The sequence below is a fragment of the Ambystoma mexicanum genome, chromosome 1p, assembly GCF_040938575.1.
Source record: "Ambystoma mexicanum isolate Mex_15411 chromosome 1p, UKY_AmexF1_1, whole genome shotgun sequence".
Taxonomy (NCBI): domain Eukaryota; kingdom Metazoa; phylum Chordata; class Amphibia; order Caudata; family Ambystomatidae; genus Ambystoma; species Ambystoma mexicanum.
The window spans coordinates 1,065,925,983-1,065,948,998 of record NC_090921.1 but is presented as its reverse complement, the minus strand read 5'-3'; the positions used below and the strand labels follow the sequence as shown (position 1 = coordinate 1,065,948,998).

The following is a 23,016-nucleotide window of genomic DNA, read 5'->3' as shown; positions in this document are numbered from 1 at the left end:
CCATTGCAAGGATCCATGAGATACTTCTGCTTCATCATTGGCTTCATGGAACCTGTTCTGCATGTTGACCCCTAGCTGATTTCAAGAAGTCATGAAGGTATCTGGTTGGCAGCTGTGCTGCCACTGCTACTCAAGCTGAGAGGTAAGAGTGAATTAACCAGCCCAATCAGGCTGCAAGTTGGCACCAACCAAGTTGGCACAAGGACAACTAATGTGCAGGTCATGGTGGCAATGCCCCGACTTGAAGAAGTTTTAAAGAGAGCTTTTCTTGAAGAACCACAGTGATGAAATGATAGAATCAAAACAGTTTAATACTCAATAAAACAACATGCTGATTAAAGAATCTATGACAAAATGAATCGTCGTTCCCAATAGCACATGGAGATCGTTAATGAACTCCTCTCAGCCAATCAGAATGTTTGGAGAGCAGTTAATAACTACTGCTATTGACTACATTCTGAACATAACATTCTGTCTTCAGAAGCTGGCTGGGAAATAACAATACAAGTACAAGGCAACATTTTGTTTCATCAAGACCCTTCCTCTCTGGCAGGATCTTTTCTTTGCTGCATCATGCAATTTAACACACGAAAGACAAAGATAAAACATTGGAAAATTTGTTTACATTCTTATAGAGAAACCATTTACTTTTGCATGACACCAAATGCGTGCTCATGTTAAATCTGTTCCAGTTCAACCAAGTTGCAATAAAAATGCTTAACTTATGAAGACAACCATGTTATTTAAATACTGCAAAAAATCCACATTTATTTTACTAACTCAGTTTATCTATTTACTTTACTCACCCTTAAAGCACCATTACTTCCTTCACCACTAAAAATACAAAACATGTATTGCTACCACCACCATGTGCTAATAGCCTTATAGCCCCTGGGTCATATTTGCTTTTGATAATGACCCTTCCCCAATGTATGACTCTCTGCTTTGCTTCAGGCCATAACTTGGTGGTGGTTCATTATCCGTAATAACGACCCCTCCCTCAGTTAATAAGGCTATATAAGTACATGGAAGTCATTATCGACATCCTCTCAGCCAATTAGAATGTTCGGAGTGCAGTGCATATCTACTGCTATTGACTGCATTCTAAATATTCTGACTTCAAAAGCAGACAGGGAAATAGCAATGACATTTCCAGACAAGATTGCTTCCTTGTGAGGATCTTTTTTTCACTGCAATGTTCAATTTAACACACTAAAGGGAAAGGAAAAATATTATGAAAATGCTTGCACTTTCTCATGAACAACTTACTTTTACATTCTCCAACATTGGTTCTTTCATAGATCACATGTTTTGGATATTCCCTATCACCAGACTGAGAATCTTCAGTTACACACTTCCTACTTTACAGTAAAGAAAACAGGCATGTTTTACTGTCCATTCAACTCATTTAGGGTGTTATTTTTCCCATCCAACGCAATATCGAGTACTGAGCCCCACCCCTAGAGGTCATGCTGAGATCCTAAGTGCACTTGTGCTAAACAGAGTCCTTCCACATTATACCTTATCATACTAATGAAGATGGTGATATGTGTCAAGGATTCAGCACCAAGACACTGAGCGATAGACGCAGGCAATGGTGTGTTGGCTCAATGAGGGCAAGTATCCTCTCTCAGTAGCAGAGTCAGAGTCCTTTACGAGTGTAGCTGCCATTAGATCTAGAGAAAAGACCTAATCTACCCAAAAAAGATCTAGGTCTGAAGAAAGGCCACATGGACCAGATAATAAGGTGAAACGTAACCCCATGATGAAAGGGCAAGAATCCAACCAATACTACAGCGCTGTGTCATTGAGCGGTCTGTCACCCAAGACAATGTTGAAATCTCAAAACACCCTGTCGACGAACAGTCCATCTACCAATTCTCTCAAGGCAGCCGTGTCGCTGTGGACCCATCGATGACAAGAGCATCAAGAAGTAAATCGATGATAACATCAGAACAGATGGGAGCCTTGTTTTCAAAGTCTGGAATACATTGATCAGTGATGGCATCAGGACGTCACCATCATCGTCGCCAAAGTCACACAAACACCAACCGTTGACAACATCGTTGATGAGACACCTTGACTTGTCGATGAAGAATACATCAACGAAGGGAGAACCCTCAAGGAAAAAGGCTGATAAGTTGTTGACAGAAGAAATAGTCAGGTCAAAGGACCAGTCATCGTCCAAGTCATCATCAATGGGGTCATCGGCGATGCTGACCCCATCTTACCCAGCCAGACAAGCTGAACCATTGGTGATGACTCAGTCTACAATGCAGCAGCAAGTGCCTCTGCCAGAGCTATCCTCATCAGTGAGCATGCAAAAAAGCCAGTTGATGGAAGCAGTGGAACCGAAACTGGAAAAAACTAAAAGACCTCAGAGCAGGAATTGCACTTTCCCCAAAGACCTGCCTCACCCATTAGACCTGTCTCATCAATTATATTCCTAGAAGTGATGCCACATCAAATCCTGGAATATCATATTGACGGAGAGTTTGGGGCACAGCATGGTTTCTCGCCAATGTTTTCAGACTGAGGAGTCAGTCCTAATAAAAATTGTACTAGATAATCTCCCCTACCTCTAGAGAGGGTGACGGCTCATGTGCCAAAGCTGCCAACAAGGACTTGTGCTGTCACAGGTGGCAGCACTTAAAATACCAATACCTCAGATGCAGATAGTAGGTTGGGGCATCCACTCGCAAATGTTGCTAATGCAAGTGCACATCATTACAGACCATAATATTGCAGTTCAATCTGCACATACAATTGCCACAATAGCCTAAACCCATGCCAGCAACGAAACAAACAAGATGGCCAAGATTCAGGTCACCAGGACACAGGTCAAGGACACCCAGGCTAAAGTAGCATTGCAGCGCTGAGGGCAGAGGCAGGCCAATATCCAGGGTACCAAGATAAAGATCCACGTCACCTAGATATCCATTTCATGAGCCAATCCACTGCCTAATTACATTGGAGGACTAGGAAGTAAGAGAATTGCCACAAACGGACACAGATGACGATGCAAGGGGCACAGATCCTTCATCTGTGGTCTCAAAAAGAGATGATGACTGGAGTACATATTCTATTCCCAAAATGTCCACTAGATGAGGTGGGATATTTTCATGCCATGATCTACAAGGTGTGTGAAGCCTTTGCCCAAAATCTGAGAGGAAAAGTGCTGCTTCTTATTCAACTATGTGAATACGTGCAGAAAGGCAGTGGTTTCTATCCCCATTTTATATCATGTGTGGGAGAAATACCACCTCCTTGTGAAACACCCATTCTCAGAGCCTGCACTGAAAGCACAACTCAACAAGGAGTGTAGGGTACCTGATTCGGAAAACAAAACACCTCACTGCCCAATTCACTCCTGAATCAGTGGTCTCTGTGGTGGCCAGTGGAAAGGCCAATTCACAAGCAACAAAATCCTCTGTCTCACCTGATACTGAGGGACAGAAGACAGATGCCTTTGACATAATGGACAGATATGATAGGAAAATGTGGCATAGGATGGCATCTATACTGGAGCATTTGCCAGAGGAAAAGTGAAAATAAGCTCTAGGGGCTCTGAGAAGGAGAACATACACATTGCAGTGGACACCATGGAAATGGGCTTCAAGCAGATAAATAATGGGGCAGTTCTTAGAAGACAGGATGGCTTTGCTGCACAGATTTATGCCCGGAGATACAATCAAAAGGCCTTACAAGTCCTAATGATATATGTGACAGAGTGAGATTGTTCACATCATTACATGCAAGGAAGTTCTTCCACCCCTTTCTTAGAGACTCCGGCTGGTCATCCACCACCACAAAAATGCAGAAAAGTGGTGCACTATGCAATTGAATGTCAGGGGCAGAATCACAAAGCATCTTTCCCACTGAGATTAAGAAAGAGATTAAGAAAGATTAAGAAAGATTATTAGGCAAGTGGGTGTTGGACATCGCAAGGCATGGACATGTCCTAGAATTCCTCAGAACACCCACGAACACACCGCCAAAAGAACCATAAACAGTGTACCAAACATTTCTACAGCAAAAGGTCGAACACATGCTCCAAAATAACACCATACAAGAAGCACTGGGGAAACATTGTATATTCCAAGTATTTCCTGGTCAAGAAGCCAGATGGAAGGTGGTGACCAATTCTGGACCTGCAGACACTAAACAAATCTATAAATAGACAGAAATACAAGATGATAACCTCAAGGGACATCACTATTCTCTTGCATCACTAGACCTCCATGATGTGTACTGTGGCGTGATGGAGTAAGGAGGCTGACAAGGTGTTCTCATTTTGGCTATATACTTTTATTAATAAATCAAAGAAAGTAAACCTGTCTTTTCCTCGAGAGGGGTTATCCCTGCCTCAACAGAAAATACTTGGGTGCTCATCAGGATGTCTGTCAAAACCAAAAAGTACTGTCCTCTGTCTAAGCCAACTACTCTATCCCGGCCACTAAGAACTACACCACCCACTCTTCAAGGTTATTCTTAACAAAAGCACCAGGAGAATGACTCCCTTCTCCTGGTGAAATCATCCAGTCGTGGTTGACCTAATGGTAGTCTCTTGTGAAAGGGCCTGTTTTACCAAAAGCACTTTGACCAGGAGAATGACTCCCTTCTTCTTGTCTACTTGGGGGAGTTTGGAAAACTGTTCCTTGATAGTCTCCAGAACACATTTTTAGAAGTCCTTTCATTTCCTCCCATGGATTGATAAACAACTGCATCAAGCTTTTCTCAGTTCTTCTTCTTACTGTTGATACCCAATTCTTCTTCATACTGTTGAATGTTTTCTTCATTGTCTATATCTCTTGTACGTAGATAACTTATCTTCTTGTGAACCTCCCATATTTTCTTGTGAACCTCCTATATTTTCATGCCTGTACTCTTAGTGTAACCGCTTGTATATCTTTAGTGTCTGTACATGCTTTAAGCATAATATATTGTATATACACATGTCATATTGTAGTTCTACCCGCATGTTGACTGTAAGCTGGTAGAGCCACTTATTTTCCATTGTATGTAATTGTAACACTGTCTCCCAAGATATGCGCCCAGATGCCTTTAGGCCCAGCGTGCTACATAAATAAACAAAATACAAAATACAAATACCCTCTTGGGGATAGTTATATCTTGGCTGCAGAGGAGATTGCTCACGGGCTGCTCTTGCTCCTTTTGATCCCTTTCATGCAGTTGGATTTCCTACTTTGACGAGGAAGTTCACTCCTGAGACACTCTTGATATTTAGGACTCTTGGTTTCAACACTGTGATGAAGAAATTCACTCTTGATGTACTTTGTACTTTGCAAGTAGGCTTGGTGGTTAGGGAGACTGTGAAATATGATATGATATGATAGGTTATTTATAACGCACTTAATACCCAGAGGTTTCTAAGCGTGGACCCGGGGATCGAACCTGTGTTGCTCCGCGTCTTCTTGCTTCCAAGGTGAGCACGTCTTGCTTCCAAGGTGAGCATGTTGCCCTTGAGCTATGCCTTTCCTCTCCTTGAATATCTGCACAAATATGCAGGATTGTATTTTCAAGAAATACTGGCCTCTTGGTCCTTTGGGTATCCCTGCGAAGAGGGAGAACACCCCTGTTTAACACTTTACTTTTAGTTCTCTGGATATCGCTGTGAGGGAAATCACTCCTGAGTAATACTTGACTCTTGGTTCTCTGGGTATCACTGTAACAAGGGAGATCACTCCTGAGTAACACTTCTATTGGTTCTATGGATATCACTGTGACGAGGGAGATAACTCCCGAGTAACTTTTGATACTTTAACTGACTTGAAAATTCCCCCGGACCGCACATGGGTCTTCTGCAACTTCTGTTACCTTGGCTGTGGTTGGAGGACATCTCCAGTTCGTTCCAGGGTCTCGGTTGCCTTCCCGCGCACACGCTACTCCTGCACGTCTTTCTTCCTTGGTTTCTGTCTCAGTTTGTCTCTGTGGCACTGTTTTGTTTGCAGCGGTCCGGGACATCGTTTCTGGATTGCTTGATACACCTCGTGGAGGTCGAGCAACCACCAACTTCGTCACAATGGATGTTGGAGTCGGTACATCCCGACTCACAGAGAGCCTCTCCGCCTGCTGCTTGAGGTTCTCGCTCTCTAGAGATGACTGCCTCTCGGTAAGTCCTTTTCTTCGAATTTGAATCTTCCGGGCCGGTATCTCATAACATCAGTTTTCCTCATGGTGCTGCAGGCCAGCTTCCTGTTTCCCGAGTCACTGACTCCTTCTTTAATCTCTACTTTATACAGTGGGGTCTGCCCCTGCATGACGTCAAAATATCTTTCCAGTTGTTTTGGGGTCCTCTTCATGCTTCCTTGAAGCCACCTTGTTACAGTCCCTTGGTAATTCTTCCTAGGGTAGTGTTTCATGTTTCCCTACATCTTTGTCGTTGCAGTTATTTTGGATCTTGCAGGTGATACAAAAGAGACTTTACAACAGCACACAGTAGTACTTTCAGGATGGGTATTAGATGGATTACCGGTGCTTCCGTGATGAGTCTACCTACTGGGGCCGCTGCAGGCTCGGAGTGTGGCGATCCAGAAACACGGGTGCCGGTAAGCTTACCGGCACGGTTGTTTCCGGACTGCCACACTCATACTGAGGCCCATAATTTCCTTAATTCCCATTCCCACCAGTGCTTCCGTGAACCCATTCCTGTGGAGTCCTGTTGGACTCCACGGGATTGGAGAGTAAAATGTTCTGACACCTAGCTTCCCGGTGACACCGGGAAGCTAGGTGCTGGTAAAATGTTACGGTCTGGCAGCAACCCGACTCGTAATAAGGCCCTATGGGCCTCATCACGAGTCTGGTAGTAACCCTTAAATGCGGTGGTAATGCTATTGCTGAGCTGGGTGGAAATCCGTGGCAAATTTGCCGATTTTCGACGCTATTACCACCGGCGGGAAATCCGCCGGCGGTAATAGTGCGAATTTTCCCCATTGGGCCCAATGGGGAATGAGGAATTCCCAAATGGGCCCAATGGGGAATGGGCACTAACCGTTCCGCCAAACCCGTGAGCCGGGGGGTTTGGCGGTAGGGCCAATAGCACCGGCGGTAATAGCACTGGCGTAACCGCTCAACTCGTGATGAGGCGCTATGTCTTGAAGGAATCATAGAGCTGACTGAAGTGAGTGAATGGCTGTCCCCTATTGTGATTACACAGAAGTCCAATGGTAAAATATGTGTGTGTGTGGATTTACCTGATATCAGTAGAGCAATATGGGTGGATAGGTACCCTCTTCCTAACATCAGTTACATGTTATCAATAATGGGGAAGGTAAGGTGATTTTCCACCATTGACTTGTCTGTTGTTTGTCTCCAAACAGAGTTACACTCTGAGTTACAGCACATCACGCTATTTATAACACCTCGTTGGGGCATACTAATAAAATAGGATGCCATTTGGGCTGGCTTCAGCTAGTACTGTTTTTCAAGGAGTTATGGAGAACTTGTTTAAAGGCAAAAGAGGATTATACTGTTTCCACAATGATACATTGCTGCGTGGGAGGAGAGTGAACATCATACTTTGGTGCAACAGGTGTTCCAAACATTGAAAAGGGCTGGTTTGATGGTGAAAAAGGAGAAGTGGCAAGTCAAGGTGACTAAAGTCACATATTTAGGTAATGTGTTAACAGGGGAAGGGTTGACCCCTAAACCGGAATTGATGGAAGCAAAGAAAAGAGCACTAGAAGATAATGTTAGACCATACACGGAAGGCAGTAATGGAAACTAAACAAGCTGTAGTGAGAGCTGTAACTCTACAAAGGTTTGAAGTGTGGCAAAAAACTATTTTGACCATTCCTGCCTGTCAGAATAGCATAGAAGCAGTATTGAGCCAATGACAAGTGGTGAGAAGAAGTGACTATTGCGTTTGTGTCAAGAGGATTGACTGAATTTGAGAAGAAATGTTCAGTCATTGTAAAGGAGGCCTGGACTTGTTACTGGGCAGTAAGATATTTTCAGACATATTTATGGGTAATTGCATCTTTGGTAAGGAGCAATCATAAACCTTTTGTTCTCTTGTTCTTCCCTCGAGGGTCGGGTATGGCAACACCCTGGATTGCGAAATGGATGACAAACATACAGGAGTTCATGTTTTCTGTTGAGCTTTTATCTCTCGTAAGGTTACAAAAGAGATGTTGGCAAGAGCATATGGATGGGTCGCTTGCGTATGAGATTTGGCTTGTGAGGTGGTGAGGTGGAAGAGGGCCATTGAAGGGGATAAGGGATTACATCATTTGGTGATGTACATACAAGGTGTATATATAAGGAGGGTGGCCTATAAAACCACATTGTGATATGGTGTATATCATGGTTAAAGATGTGTTGGCGCTGTGTGGGTGGAGTTTATTGAGAAGGAAGAAACTGGTTCCTCCTCGGATGTTGACACAAAGAATTGTGATGAATGCCCATAGTTTAATGAAAATGTGCTTGAGAGAGCAATATTGGTGACATGCGTTTTGATATTTTGATTTTTGTTGATACATTAAATTGCATATTATTGTTTTGAAACTTTGACTGTTGTTCAGTAATAGTGGTGTGCAGGGGACGTGAGTGTCTATAATTGTGGACACTATTTTTGTTGACTGTAGAGGAACCACAGGATTGGTCACAGGGTGCCAGGCATTGTTTGGGAGTAGACAATGTGTGGAATGGAGTGGGTGGAAGTCAACAAAGCACTAGAACAAGGAATGTAGATGGAGCGATTATGTTGTAGAATAAGTACAGAGTGAACAACTTGCACCTAAGTCATCTTATTATCGGTTGTAGTTATCTATAGTAGTTATTTATAGCATGTTATATGGTTGGGCATTATATTTTTTAGGGTCCATGCACATATTGTACATTCACTTATCAACAAAATCATTTTTCTAAGATAATTGATGTACATTTAGCCTTATGTAACCAACAATATTTATGGAGTTTACTGTCATGTTGATGTTGTGGTTGTTATTATTGGTAAGGGCATGTTATGGACCATGACGCATGTCATGATCCAGATGATGTTGGGATATTGGAAGGGGAAGTTGATTGTTGGAAGATGAGGAGGACTGTTGGTGCGAGGCTTCCTCTTTGGGGGACCTTCACTTGTATGTAAATAAAACTGTAAATTTCAGATGTCAACATTTACTGTTGCATACAGCCATATTGGAATTCTACATAGGAAAATAGCAAACTAGTTCCCGCTTATGAAAACATCACGCTAAGGCCTATTGACAGGAAAAACAGGAAGAATGCTAAAGCATTTTAATAACCTGCATAAGCATGCATGTTTTCTTGCCTTGCAAGCCTATTCTTTCTGATACACACATGAACGTCTCTGCAGAAAAACCTTTCCCCCTCCGGCGTTTGCCTTGTCAACACACATCAATCAAGCTGTTACAGGTAGGGTGATCTGGCGGTGATTTGAGTTCATCGTAGATTGTTGTCGGGTTCATATTTCTTTCTTGTTCAATCTCCAGACAGTAAGCAGACTAAATCAAGCATGAAAAATATATTTTGTTACTCCAATTTTAATTTTAAAAAGAATGATTTCATTTTAAAAATAGAAAAACAGTTATCAAGTAGAACATATTTTCAATCATACAGTAATCTTTATAAAATGCCAGGTGAATTCAGTTGCTTCTTTAACTGTGAATTATTGAATGCTTATGGTCAATGTGAATATCTTTTGAACTGTTCTGTACTAAAATCACATTTTTCAAAAGATAAAGGTAATGAAAATGCAGTGTAAATGGGAAAATAAAAAAACAAATATGGATACCTATCAGTGATAGACACACGTATCTTCAAATTCAACTTCAGGAAAATATTAGAGAAAACTCAGTCTAGCCAACATAATGTAAACACAATTATATATAAATAACAGGCCAATTTGAAAACAAGATGTTGAGAGGTTCTTCAGCAATAACCAAATACAGATAAAGAAATTAAGACCAAATGTCATTTTAAAGAACACACATGCTTATTTTTTAGACTGATAAATAGACCGAAATAATGCAGTTGTATAGAGGCAGACAACTTCAGTATAACACTGAAAAATGGTAGTTGCTTTAAACTATAGATGAATCATTGAGTAAGCATTGATATAATGTTCCATATAACGTGAATACAAACTCCCTCTCATTGAAGATCTCAAGCAAACCAATGTTAATAATGAAGCCATACTAGTAAAATGAGTATTACTCATGGGATATGTTTTTCATCCACACATTCCAAGTTTGATACAAAACGTGTGCAACCCCTAAGGGTCATTAGAGCCATTACAAAAGCATAGTGCAGTAGTCAATGTTCTTGCTTTACTGCTCTTCTAGATTAGCCATCTTTTGCATACAATTAAATATGTATGGCAAAGCAAATGTACTACTGAATCCAGTGTTCCATAGTGATGTGGGTCAAACTGGTTAGACTGGTTGTGTCAAAAATAATCTCACTTTTACAAAGTGTAGATTAGGGTCTAACTATACTTAGCACGGAATCAAAACTTTGTATAAGTGAGATTATTTGGTTCTATTGTGTTAACATGATTCTCAAAGCCTGAACCATTTCTCAACTCCAGGTAATGGTTTTGCCACTAAGCCTTTAATAGAAGCTTCACACATTTTCTTTATAGAGCAAGACTAGTGTGTGACTTTACAAAGATTGATATCTTTCCTTGAGAGATATGTGGGTTCAGACAAAAGGCACAATTCTTGAGTAAAAAAACAAAGAACAGCTAACTGTACTAAGTTTGATATAACCCATCCAGAACACACCTATGTGACCTATCTGATCAAACTCCAAAGTTTGATCCAATAAAAGAGGGACGGAAGGGAGTTGGCCATAACCACAATTGAAGATACTGGTATTTCTGTTCTAACACAGATTTCTTAAGTATGCCTTTGAATTTTTAGTAATGGAAGGTCAAAACGCATTTCTGGAGAGACAGTCACTTTTATGTCAAATCTCCTCTTTTTTGAGCTCAATAAATTCAATTCAGCAGCTGAGCCTTAATTTAATCCGACCCTCAAAAGAGTGCAATATTCTTAAATACCATTTGTAAGAGCAGAGAGCCATTAATCTGTCATTGTAATAAAATGCAACATGTTTTCTTTAACTAGAAGACCCTCAAGCACAGCAACATCATTAAAGGCCTTCAGTCCAGGTTTCTGTGCACTCCACCAGGTCACGACTATGATGACAGACCGGGCAAAACCTGAGTGACCCCTGAGTAAAATAACTGCATCACACTGTATGCGTCACACTGTATGGCATGTAGCTAATGACCTTTCAGGTTCACTTGTTTTATTGACACCTTCAGGTTACAACTTAGTTTTGACTTGGCAGTAACATCCACGGTCCATCGGCCCTGAGACACAGGCAACAATGGACATACATGAAACACTCAACCCAAGTTCACTCCAAACATTCCATATTAGCACCCGGGGCAGGAGAGTTAACCAGTCAGGTTTCTCGGATTGCGGGCTGACTCCCACGATCTCAGCATGCGTTCTGAGCAGCCTAATGACTGCTTACCGTGCCTCGCCATCTTCCCACCAACACTACCCTCCGATCTCTGATGCTTTCCTACGCGCCAGCCCCACTTACCACTACTGCTGCCGCTCTGTATCCCTGCTGGCCACCATGGAAATGGAAGAGGGGCTCTGTGTGGAGCCCTGCCTTCCAGATCCATGGCGACCATCTTAAGTAAACATTTTGCTTTAATGAACAAGCCGCCGCTCTTAGCACCCGGGTTTCAGGATTTAAAACCCAGGGTGCTAATAGCAATAACACCCGATCAGGTCCACTTGATCAGGTATTATTGCTATAGTATAACCCTTGGAATCTCCTTTTGGAATTATCATTAGGCAATCTTCAGACTCTAAGAACTGGTAGAGCTCATAGATTTTTCGAAATGCTGCATTCCATGGCTACCGGCAGTGTGGACACAACCACAGTCAATTCCCTGTGACACCCTAGGTGAATTTTTGTACTGTTAACAGGCCCTGCCTAAATTCAGAAAATTCCTCACAACTGCCCAGGCAGGTTTGAAATTTAACAAAAGGACCATGCCTGCCCATGGTATTAGTTGGCCCACCTGCACACTCGGTGCCTGCTTCCCTCCCCTCTGCCCCTCCTTACAGCTTCCATCTCCCAGCCCACATCGCTTCCTGCCCTTTGCCAGCTGATTGGTGTTCTTGCGGCCTCCAAACATCGAAGGCCTCTGCAGCCAAGTTCTAAAGGACTTGCCCTGGTGAGCAGCACCTTAAGGCCACAGCGACCCCATTTTCGTTTGTTTGCAAACAAAATCCGTTTCCATTTTGCACTTGCCATTTAATACATATTCCTTTATTAGTTGGCCCACCTGCGCACTCTGCGCCTGCTTCCCTCCTCACTTCCCCGCCGCGCCCTCACTGCTTTCCTCTCCCAGCCAACCTCCCTTCCCACCCTGTGCTGGCTGATTGGTGTTCTTGCAGCCTTCAAACACTGATGGTCTCTGCAGCCGAGTTCCAAAGGACTCGCCCTGAATAAGGACTAGGGTGGGCAGCACCTACAGGCCACAGCACAGAGTGTCATGCCTTAGGTGTTCCCCATCCATTTTGTGCATCCTTTGAGTAAATGTGGTCCCCCGGCCCTCGTGTGCTCACCCGTTCCCTCCTGGTCGCACCCTGTGTGTTTTCTCCTTTCCGACCACCTCACATCCCACCCCCTTCCATGATTGGCCAAAGGTTCTCATAAGATTTATAGTGCTAGGGCAGCCCTCTGCCTGTTGCAGCCCCTGCGGCTAATGGCCCCAAGGTAAAGGGCAGCCCCTACAGGCAGCTGCAGGTGGTGCCTGCAAGGGAAGCAGGCTGCCACCCACTAAAAAGTACAATCGCCAATTTCAGCCACCTAACCCAAACCTGCCCACATATTCTACCTGAGAACCCACTGTAGCACCTGCCCCATCTGCCCAGACCCCTCCCCACGCTGAGCTCAAGCAACAGATAAAGCAGTGCTTGGCACCTTATACCCAGCTGGACTGGCAAACCCTGCTTATTCCCCAAGCAGCTGCCAAAAAGCTCCCTTTCTCCCACCTCGACTCATCTGGGTGTTTGCCGAGGCATAATTCCACCCACGAACAGCATAAGCAGCTTCGGATGGTATCCACATGTACCAAAAGAGGACCAGACAGCCGTCAACCAGCATCAACAGACAAGGTAGGGAGCACTACTGGTAGGAATTACTACATTAACGTTCACCCCATCCAAAACCACTACCTCCTGCAATAGGTACTTCAACCACTAAACATCCACACCCAGGACACCCTGGGGAATCCAGTCTGAACCCAATGCACATGCTTACATTGAAGTGTCTATTGTATGGTGAAACCAAGGCCTTTCTGCCACTATATAGGAACCTCAAATCTAGGTGTGTTTTCTCATTGTCTACCATTTTGTGAAACCTAGGCCCTTTCTCACACTATCTAGGACTCTCAAATCTAGGTATATTTTCTCATTGTCTACCATTTTGTGAAACATAGACCTTTCTCCCACTATCTAGGAATCACAAATATAGGTGTGCTCGCTCACTGTCTACCATTTTGTGAAACCTAAGCCTTTTATCCCACTATCTAGGAATCTCAAATCTAGGTGTGTTTTTTCATTGTCTACCATTTTGTGAAACCTAGGTCTTTTCTCCCACTATCTAGGAATCTCAAATCTAGGTGTGCTTGCTCACTGTCTATCATTTGGTGAAACATAGGCCTTTTCTCCCACTATCTATAAATCTCAAGTCTAGGTGTGTTGTCCCATTGTCTGCCATCTGCAAATCCTAGGCCCTCCCTTTACCCAGGAACACCCAGCAATCACTGAAAGCAAGTAACAATAGCCAGGTCACTGCCCAAGTTAACTAGGAACCCGTTGTCTACTTCCCATATCCAACTGTGCTACCCTCTTCCAACCCGTAGTATCCAAGCCAGCACCCAGCTTAGACCGTCCATCCATAGATAGATGAACACCAGCACCTAACCCACTAATTGGACAGCCACCCATACAGGGCATCCAGCTATCACAGCACAAGAGGATAAGACTCTAAATCATCCAAACCACACAAGGACCTACTGGCGGGCTACTGCCTCTGTAACCTCAATACCCAAAAGCATCCTACTACCAAGGACAACAAAATTCCCTGACACAGAGCTGGATGCCGCCAAAGAGAATCTGAACAAGGAACAAATCAAACGGATCCACACTGTAAAGGTGGAGCCAGGTACCCCCCACCCAAAGCTCCTCCCCCATGCTGCCTATATGTTGGGAGCCAGAGTGTGAGACACGTGCAGTACCAGTAAGAATACCAATACCGAAAAGGATCATGGAAACAAGGTTCCCATTAAGAAAGCCATATATGCGTTCACGACAATATGATGGCCATCTGAATGAAATCCCCAAGGAAGTGGTAAAGATGAGTGAAATTGCAGATTGTTAACGTTATAAAGGAGCAAAACTAAAGCACCCAGGAGATATGCAGAGACGGGAGAATATAGATGATCCATAGGCACCTAAGAAGAGATGTTAAAGATGAGCAACATTTCGGGTTTGGGATGAAGATGCTCATGCTATGAAAAATAATGAAGACGATATTAACTTGTTTTACAATTGTACAGTCGCAGTAACGCAAGCAGATAAAGTATTTTTGAAGGCTGCTATATAGTGAATAGATTGCAGAAATGCACCAATGTATATGTATAGGAATATTTGGACTATAGATATTCCATAATGCACTGCAGCAGAGCTGGACAACGTGAGCAGAAAGGTTTTCTTAGTGTATCGCTGTTAGAAATTGAAAGCTTAACCATGGAGGTGAATCAAGGAAAGGTTTGGTCGGCCCAATACCAAGTAGCCAAGGCTGCCACGAGTCAGAATGTTCTTGCAGGGAATTCCGGAATGTAGGCAGCAGAGGCAGCAGAGGCAGCAGCATAATCCTGTAGCTCATGGCCCTCTCCCCTTGTATTGATAATAATTGGATTATGAACTCTAAAAAGAAAATTGAAAAGGCGGACAATCCTATCCCCAAGAAATCAAAACCAGCTTCTGAGATGGGGGAAACACCCAGTACCCAGGATATATATTCACTGTTACTGAAGATGTTGGGAAAGTTGTTCAGGATGTGGGGGATGTTGAGTCTACTATGGAGGATATGTCCCTGAAGGTTTCCCAGCTAGATTGCAGAGTTTCTGCCTTAGTAAGTGAATCAGCATCAATATCTGGAGAGATAGCTGGCAGCTTCAGAGCGTATAACAGCTTGAAGGAAGAAGTACAGAAGGGGAGAGATAAGCACTTGGAGTTGGACTTGAAGATCAGAAACAATAACTTGAGACTGGTTGGTGTAGAGGAAGATAACACTGAGGATTTATTGCAGCTGATGTTGGACATATTGAAATCCTCATTTGGATGTGATCGAATTTCTCAAGGTGACATTGACAATGTTTACAGGGTTGGCAGAAAGGGCAATCCTAATGCCAGGCAGATTCTTCTTTCCTTTGTTTGTACCAGGATTAAAGAGGATGTCCTCAGGAATGCAAGGAAGAAGGGTGATGTCATCTACGGGGGGAAGCAGATTTCTGTTTACCCCGATTACCCAAAGGAGTCTTTAAGGATCTGGCTAAACTTGTGGGAGTGAAAGCTTTCCTAAACAGAAATAATATACCGACTGTTGCACTGCCAGGAGGTGAAAAGATTACTTCAGATTCGAAAGACGCTTTGATCTGGCTGGAGCCTCTACTTAACAGAGATGTTTGAAAATACTGTTTGCATACCTCCCTTATTCCCACATTTGTAGGATTTATTTTTGGTTTTGTGTGTTTTTTAAGATATTCATGATGTGGTTTTGACTTTTTAAAATGATGCCATTTCTGCTCGTGCATTTTACCTGCTCTGTTTCGTGGCTGTAGAGCGAATGCTGATAGAGGAAAGGACCTGCCTGGTGAGCGAAGTCACGTGGAGCCCTTGGACGTGCAGCACGTCATACACTGCGGCGTTTGTTTTCTAAATACGGGAGGCATATTATATGATTGCGAACAGACCTGGCAGACACGGCAGGTGATTTCGATAATGGAAGTAAGTGGGGTGGAGACTCTGGAGTTTGCATGCAGCTACCGCATCTTCACCGGACCCTTGTGATCTTTACGTGCAACGAACACAGGGTTTGTTAGTTTGCTCCTAACTCTAATCTAACATGTGTAGCGGATCTGGCGGAGACCGTGCGATAATCCCACTGTGCTTTAGGATCAGTGACATAATGGAGAGCAGAGGAGTTGGGGTCACATGCAAATAATTTTACGCATGTATCTATGAGGGCAGATGCAGCCACCTGCACAGTGGCGCTGCGCAACACCACACAATTACCGGTCAAATTTCCAAATAATGCTCAGTATTTTTGCCTGAAAATGCAGTATCTTATTCTCTGATGCATAACTTCACAAAGAAATATTTTAATTCGGACAGAGGGGTACCGGGGAAGCGTTATTTTGGGTCAGTGGTTAAAATAAAACAATACCCCTCAGCGTTCGTTAATCCCTTTTGCTCTGTACTGCACTCCAACACGAACAGTTGTCGTTTGTATTACATGCTGATGGGAATTCAGTCGGAAAATGTCAGAGATTGCGAAGGGATGACATTGAGGATTTAATCAGTAATGCGATAATGGATCTAGATTGGCTCTTCTGCAGACTGTTCTGCACCTTGTCGTTTGGTTTCCACACGACATGTTTCTTCCCCTTGCCTCTGAATGTCGTTTTTCTTCACTGCTCATAACTTGGTCCATGTTTTTTTTTAAATTTTTTTTTATTTATCGAGTTACCGTGTTTCCAAATTTTTAATGCTGGGTGTGTTACTAAAGTTTATGTAACTTCCATGGTCAATTAGTAGGAGTATTTTTGTCCCGTGTATTTTTGGAAATGGATGCAGCAGTTGTTTTATGCACCTTTTTTGTGTCCGCCTCCACGGGTTATTAAGACTTTAAAGTGTGCCTTCTGCGGATGGTACTGCCAGTAGTGTGCTTGATATACTTTTGTTCGTTCGGCATGAATTCTAAAATGTATTTCCAAGTTTGGGTTTGAGTATGTCTTGGCCATATGGACTTGTAGCTGCTCTGCATTTGAATTCGGATGGGTTGGGAGGTCGTGAGGGGGTGGTCTGGCTACTAATTTTGATGATTCTTGTTTCCTGCAGATCAAGTAATGGGGTGTCTGGGACAGATATGTGGCCTATCTACAGCGTGAAACAACTCACAAGGATGTGTTCATTAGGTGCATTGAGGTTAATGGTGTGTTTATTCTTGAGAAGTGATGAGGACTTGAAACTGTGGTATGTGGTTTACTTGGAGCAGCTATTTCACTTTATCTTGAAAATTGAGCAGTTAAAATGTGTGAGAGGTGGGTTAGTGGTGGGACATATACTGCAGTAGATTGGAAAGGGAAATTGTTGTATGGTTCTGAATATTCAAATTGAATGCGGTGTATTTGAACATTTGTGGGGGTCTGTGGCGATAGTCGATTTACTTGGAATTGGGGGCTATAAGGGGGGTGTGCTTCAGTGGAGGAGGGTGGGGGGTTTTAGAGTAATATTGCTTAATTTTAAGGTTTCAAATGGGAGTTGGATATGATTGGGGGGTGGGCCGGGACACTGAGGCTCTAGAATGTATTTTTTGAATTGTTACATTGCATTGTGGTTTGCTTTCTGCATCTGTTTTAGCGGGGGTGGGTTGGGTATATATGGTGTGGGTGTACATAGTTTACCAGGTCATTTTGATTTACTAGTTGAGTATTTGAATTTGTGTTGGGATAGAATTGGTGTGACGAAGATGAGTGATGATCTGAGGCTTGTGACATGGAATGTAAATGGATTGAATAATGTGAAAAAGAGGATGAAAGTATTGCATTATTAGGATGAGCTAAAGGCAGATATATATTGCTTGCAGGAGACACATTTGATGAAAGATGAGATTAAAACGCTGAGGAAAGGTTGGGTAGGGAAGGTTTATGGTGCTTCGTTCAATACGAGATCAAGAGGGGTTGTGATCTTGATTAGAAAGAACACACCTATTAAGATTTTGAAAGAGGTGTTAGATAGAGAAGGGCGGATGGTGACTCTGTTGATAGATGTACAGGGCCAATTGGTATCTATCTGTAATATTTATGCGCCGTCTGTGGATGACGGATCTTTCTTTAGGAAAGTGGCGCAGGCCTTACAAGACATGGGGTCACGGGAAATTGTCTTGGGTGGTGACTTTAATATTGTATTGAACTCAAATATGGACAGGAGTGGGATATCAGCTAAGGGGGGAGTTGACAGGCAACACTTGGCTTTGGATGATTTACTTTTGGAACATGATCTAAAGGATGGTTGGAAGATGGAGCATCCGACCTCTCGAGAATATAGTTTTTTTTCAGGAGCGCATTCGGTATATTCTAGGCTGGACATGTTTTTAACAGCTGGCAAGATGACAGAATCTTATAAAACGAGCGAAATTGGCAGTATATTATCTGATCATGCACATGTGACTCTGCAGTTGCAGTTGAGGTATTCCTTAAAGAAGGCTATTTTCTGGAGGATGAATGTCGCCTTATTGTGCAAAGATGATGTGGTGGATACATTGCGAAAGGAGATAGATTGTTTTGTGACATGCAATCATACGGGAGAAGTTCGTCCTGGTATAGTTTGGGAAGCGCTGAAGTGTACAATGAGAGGGCACTTGATTGCTGTTTCTAGTGGACTGCGAAGGCAGGCTGATGACAAGGAGGCGTTACTGGGGAAAAAGTTGAGTGAGTTATCCAAAAAAGTTATGGCTGACCCGGTAGGTGCTGAAGCGGTGGCAGAACTGAAAAGGACGAAGAGAGAGCTGAAGTCATTGATAGATGAACGTATTGAATGTAGTAACTTATTTCTCAAATGTGCTTACTATGAAAAGGGTGAGAAGTGTGGTAGATGGTTGGCTTATAGGTTGAGGAAGAGGGATGCTGAGAGAGCCATACCGGCGATTCGGGATGGGAATGACAAAATGATGTATCATCTGGGTGAGATAAATAAGGTTTTTCAAGAATTTTATGTGAATCTATACAAAAATGAACCTGAAGTGACTGGAAGGGGCGAAGTTTTGTTGGATAGATTGGATCTCTCGAAGATTGGTGAACATGATTCAAAGTTGCTGGATGTGGATGTTACAGTTGAGGAAATTGAGAAAGCTATTGGAAAACTAAATGTGGGGAAAGCCCCTGGTCCTGATGGGTTTCCAGTTGAATTTTATAGGTTACTACTGCAATCTGCACTTCGCCTTTTGAGAGACATATATTTGGAGTCGTTGATTAATGGTGTTTTACCAGATTCTACTAGGCATGACATGATTTCTGTCTTTCTGAAGAAAGGAAAGGATGATACTCTACCTGCGAGTTATAGACCTATTAGTCTTATAAATGTTGATAACAAAATTCTGGCATAGATATTGGCGATTCGTATTAAAAATTTGCTCCCGTCACTGATTCATATTAACCAATCAAGCTTTGTAAAAGGTAGGAAGATCTCTAGTAATATTAGGAAAATCTTGAATACTATTTCCAAAGCGGAGGATCGACAGGGAGATTGTGCTATATTGTCATTGGATGCTGAGAAAGCTTTTGACAGAGTAAATTGGAATTTTCTCTTTTCAATTTTGTCCAGGATGGGTTTCGGTGAGAAATTTGTTTCTTGGATTAGGCTGTTGTACGTTGTTCCGACTGCTGAGGTTAACATTAATGGTATGCGATCTGGGAAGTTTGAGCTGGAGAGAGGGACTAGACAAGGGTGTCCTTTGTCGCTGTTATTATTTGTGATTGCCCTAGAACCATTGGCTGAGACTATTAGGGCGGCTGATGAGGTGGTGGGACTTACAAGCTGGGGTTTGAAACAAAAGATATGGCTGTTTGCGGACGACATGCTACTAGCTCTTGGCGATCTGGAAAGGTCTGTACCGGCGCTTATGGAGATAATGGCGGATTTTCAGCTGTGCTCTGGATTCAAGATCAATTGGATTAAATCGGAGGTCATGTCTTTAGCACATTCTATGGACAGGAGATTTATGGTGGACTTAGAATTTCTGTGGTGTCCCGATAAAATGCTGTATTTGGGGATATGGTTGACTCCTATGATTAGAGATTTGATTTCGGAAAAAATATGAAATCTGTATGCAGTGGGTTGAGGATTGATCTGGACAGATGGAGTTTGTTGAATCTCTCACTGTCGGGCAAGGTGAACGCCTTGAAGATGATCTCTGCCCCAAAAATTAATTATGTTTTGAGTATGCTTCCCTTAGTGTTGCCGTCATCATTTTGGAAGGATTTGGACAGGATGCTTCAAGAATTCTTGTGGGATAGGAAGCCTCCGAAACTAAAGTTGTGGAAATTGCAACTGCCACTAAATAAGGGCGGTTTAGGGGTTCCTAATTTCAGAGCCTATCACTTGGCTTTCATGTTGGATTTTTTGGTTCCATTCATGGAAGACTTGCAAGATGTGTGGGTGGGGGCTGAAACTAGCTTTGTTGGGCCGTTGACTCCACAAGCTATCTTGACTTCTGTTTCAAAAAGGAGTTGTGGAAAAGACCCGCTAATTGAGAACTTGAGGAGTTAATGGAAAAATATATGCATATATTTGGGTGTAGACGCATTTAAAGAACCTGGTGCGTCGATATGGTTTAACCCTGCTATTAGGATAAATGGTAATGTGGTTTTTTGGGTGGATTGGTTTTTTTGTGGAGTGCGTTGGGTGGCTGATCTGTTTAAAAACGGTATTTGGATGACAGTGAGGGAATTGCAACAACGCTTTGACATAGAGAACTTTAAGACCTCTAATTATGTGAAGCTTAAACGAGCAAGTGGGAATGTGGATTTTGAGCGGAGAATTGATTTCTGTTTGTTTACTAGAAAGCCAATTGGAAGGGAAGGAGGCCTGGCCAGTCGAGTATATAAAGAAATTGTGTCGCATTATATTGGTAATGACTTGCTAAGAGAGGAGTGGAGTAGGAGAATTGGTTCGGATATTTCTGAAGACTTGTGGTGACGGATGTGTGAAAATGTTAAGATGTGTTCTTTTGGGCTTACAGAGAGGTCGAGGCAGATAAAGATTCTTAATCAGATTTTTTTGGACACCTGAGAAAATGATGAGTAGGGGGATGTCGGAGAGCTCGGATTGTCCGAGGTGTATACATGTGTCAGGTACTTTGGAGCACATGTTGTGGGACTGCAAGTTGGTGAGGTTGCTCTGGGGTGAGATTGGTCGGGTGTGTGATGAGGTAATTGAGGGGTTGCCTGCTTTGGACTTCAAAATGGTGATATTGGGGAGTGATGAGTCTCTGGAGGATCTTATTCAAAATCAGAAGAAGTAGTTGTTCCGAGGGGCGATGATCGGTAAGAAAATTGTTTTGCGAAACTGGAAGTCTGTATTAACTCTGAATATTGAGACGTGGTTGACTGAAATGTGAGACTTGGCAGCAATGGAGAGGACACTTTACAGCAGAGAAGGAAAAAGGGGTTTATTTGAGAAAATCTGGGGTCAATTTCTTCAGTTATACTAGACTTGGTGTTGTACATGTGTAAATAGGGGTTGTGGGACGGTAAATGAGAGATGTTGAGAATTCGGTTGGGGGCTATATATGGTTATATCTTGCAATGTACGTAGTTGTTTTATTAAATATTTTGATTGTTTTGGGAATTTGAATGTCTCATGGAGTATATTCTAATGTATGTGATTTTAATGTTCTGTAAATAAAAGTTTTTTTAAAAAAAAGAATGTTCTTGCAGAAGCTACAATTAACGTGTAAAAAGAACAATCTCTCGCTGAGGTGAGATGGAAAAACACTGAAGATGTCAGAGGTTGTTCATTTAATAGAGTTTAATACAGCAAAAGGCTCAAAATCATGGTCTGCAGTCACGTGGTCAGATGAAAATAGACACTGGACTGAGCTGAATCGAAAGTAGGAGGCAGGGGTGCCTATATTTCCCTCTTATTCCCAAGCACGAAGAACAAATTCAAGGCCAAACTTCAAAGGACTAATTGACTGGTAGACAGCAGAGTGATGATGGATATTGGGCTAATTGGTGGGAAGCTATGGGTGTGACCAGTCCACCAAGTACCTGGCTGCCAGCCTGCATGCTGCTTGCGCATGTGGAATATTACAGAGGGGTACAAGGGTGCCAACCAATTATAGTGGGACACGTAATTGAGAGCCCTATAGTTTATGTAACCAATTGGGACGTCATATATTTGATGATGTTCGTAATAACCTGCACTAGGGGTGGGCATGTCCATCTGATGTTAGATACCCAATCACCTTCCCGGCAATATAGAATGTATACATAGATGTTGCTCTAACAGCCAACTACCGTTTCTCGTAGTTTTTTTGTAGTTTGGCACGTACATTTACGTCAGTAATGACAAATATTTAGTATAAGAATGCCTTTTTTTCTTATTATGTTTGAGATTGCTTGTGCGACATCAGATCATGTCCGTTGTACTCCCTGTTTTAGATAATTGACATTAAAACACTTGAACTTTGACAACTTTCTGAGTCCATTTTATTATTGATGTTTGAGTAAATTCTGCATCACCATCCATTTCTAAGCAGTGCTACCTCGTCTTAAAGGGCTGGGTTCGACAACCCAGTTTACGTGGTAGCAGAGCTGATGGTTAAAAATCCATCAATCTAGTAAGCTTTGGGGTCCCGCTAATATCAGACGTCCTCTGCCATTTAGCTGAAAGGACGTGAAGCTTCTTGTAGATAGCGGCCGTTAGTTTAAAATAAATCTTGCAAGTACAGCTGGGAGGGGTCCTTCGTTTTCAAGGGAAATTGCCCTCCCGACTTCTCTAAGAAGCTGAGCGAACCAAAGGCTGAAGCGGCTGCTTTAAGGAGGAGACGATCCCGAGAGTTGGAAGTCGAAAATGCGAATGGTGAGTAGGCTGAGTGAGATGGCAAATTGAATGAGCATTGAGTGATAACAAGTCATAAAATGCGGAT

The 23,016-nt window shown here is 42.7% G+C and overlaps 1 protein-coding gene across 3 annotated transcripts in view; it reads right to left on the bottom strand.

Annotated features, from left to right (window-relative positions):
• Positions 1-293: 293 nt before the first annotated feature.
• The window catches only part of LOC138447993 (SLAM family member 8-like), a 656,143-nt gene continuing 633,420 nt past the window's right edge, over positions 294-23,016 (bottom strand). For all 3 annotated transcript variants that reach the window (XM_069604529.1, XM_069604520.1, XM_069604517.1), the window contains one exon: positions 294-9,488. In XM_069604529.1, the coding sequence (XP_069460630.1) occupies positions 9,449-9,488 (40 nt within the window). In that variant the 3' untranslated portion in view covers positions 294-9,448. The remainder of the gene's footprint in view (positions 9,489-23,016) is intronic.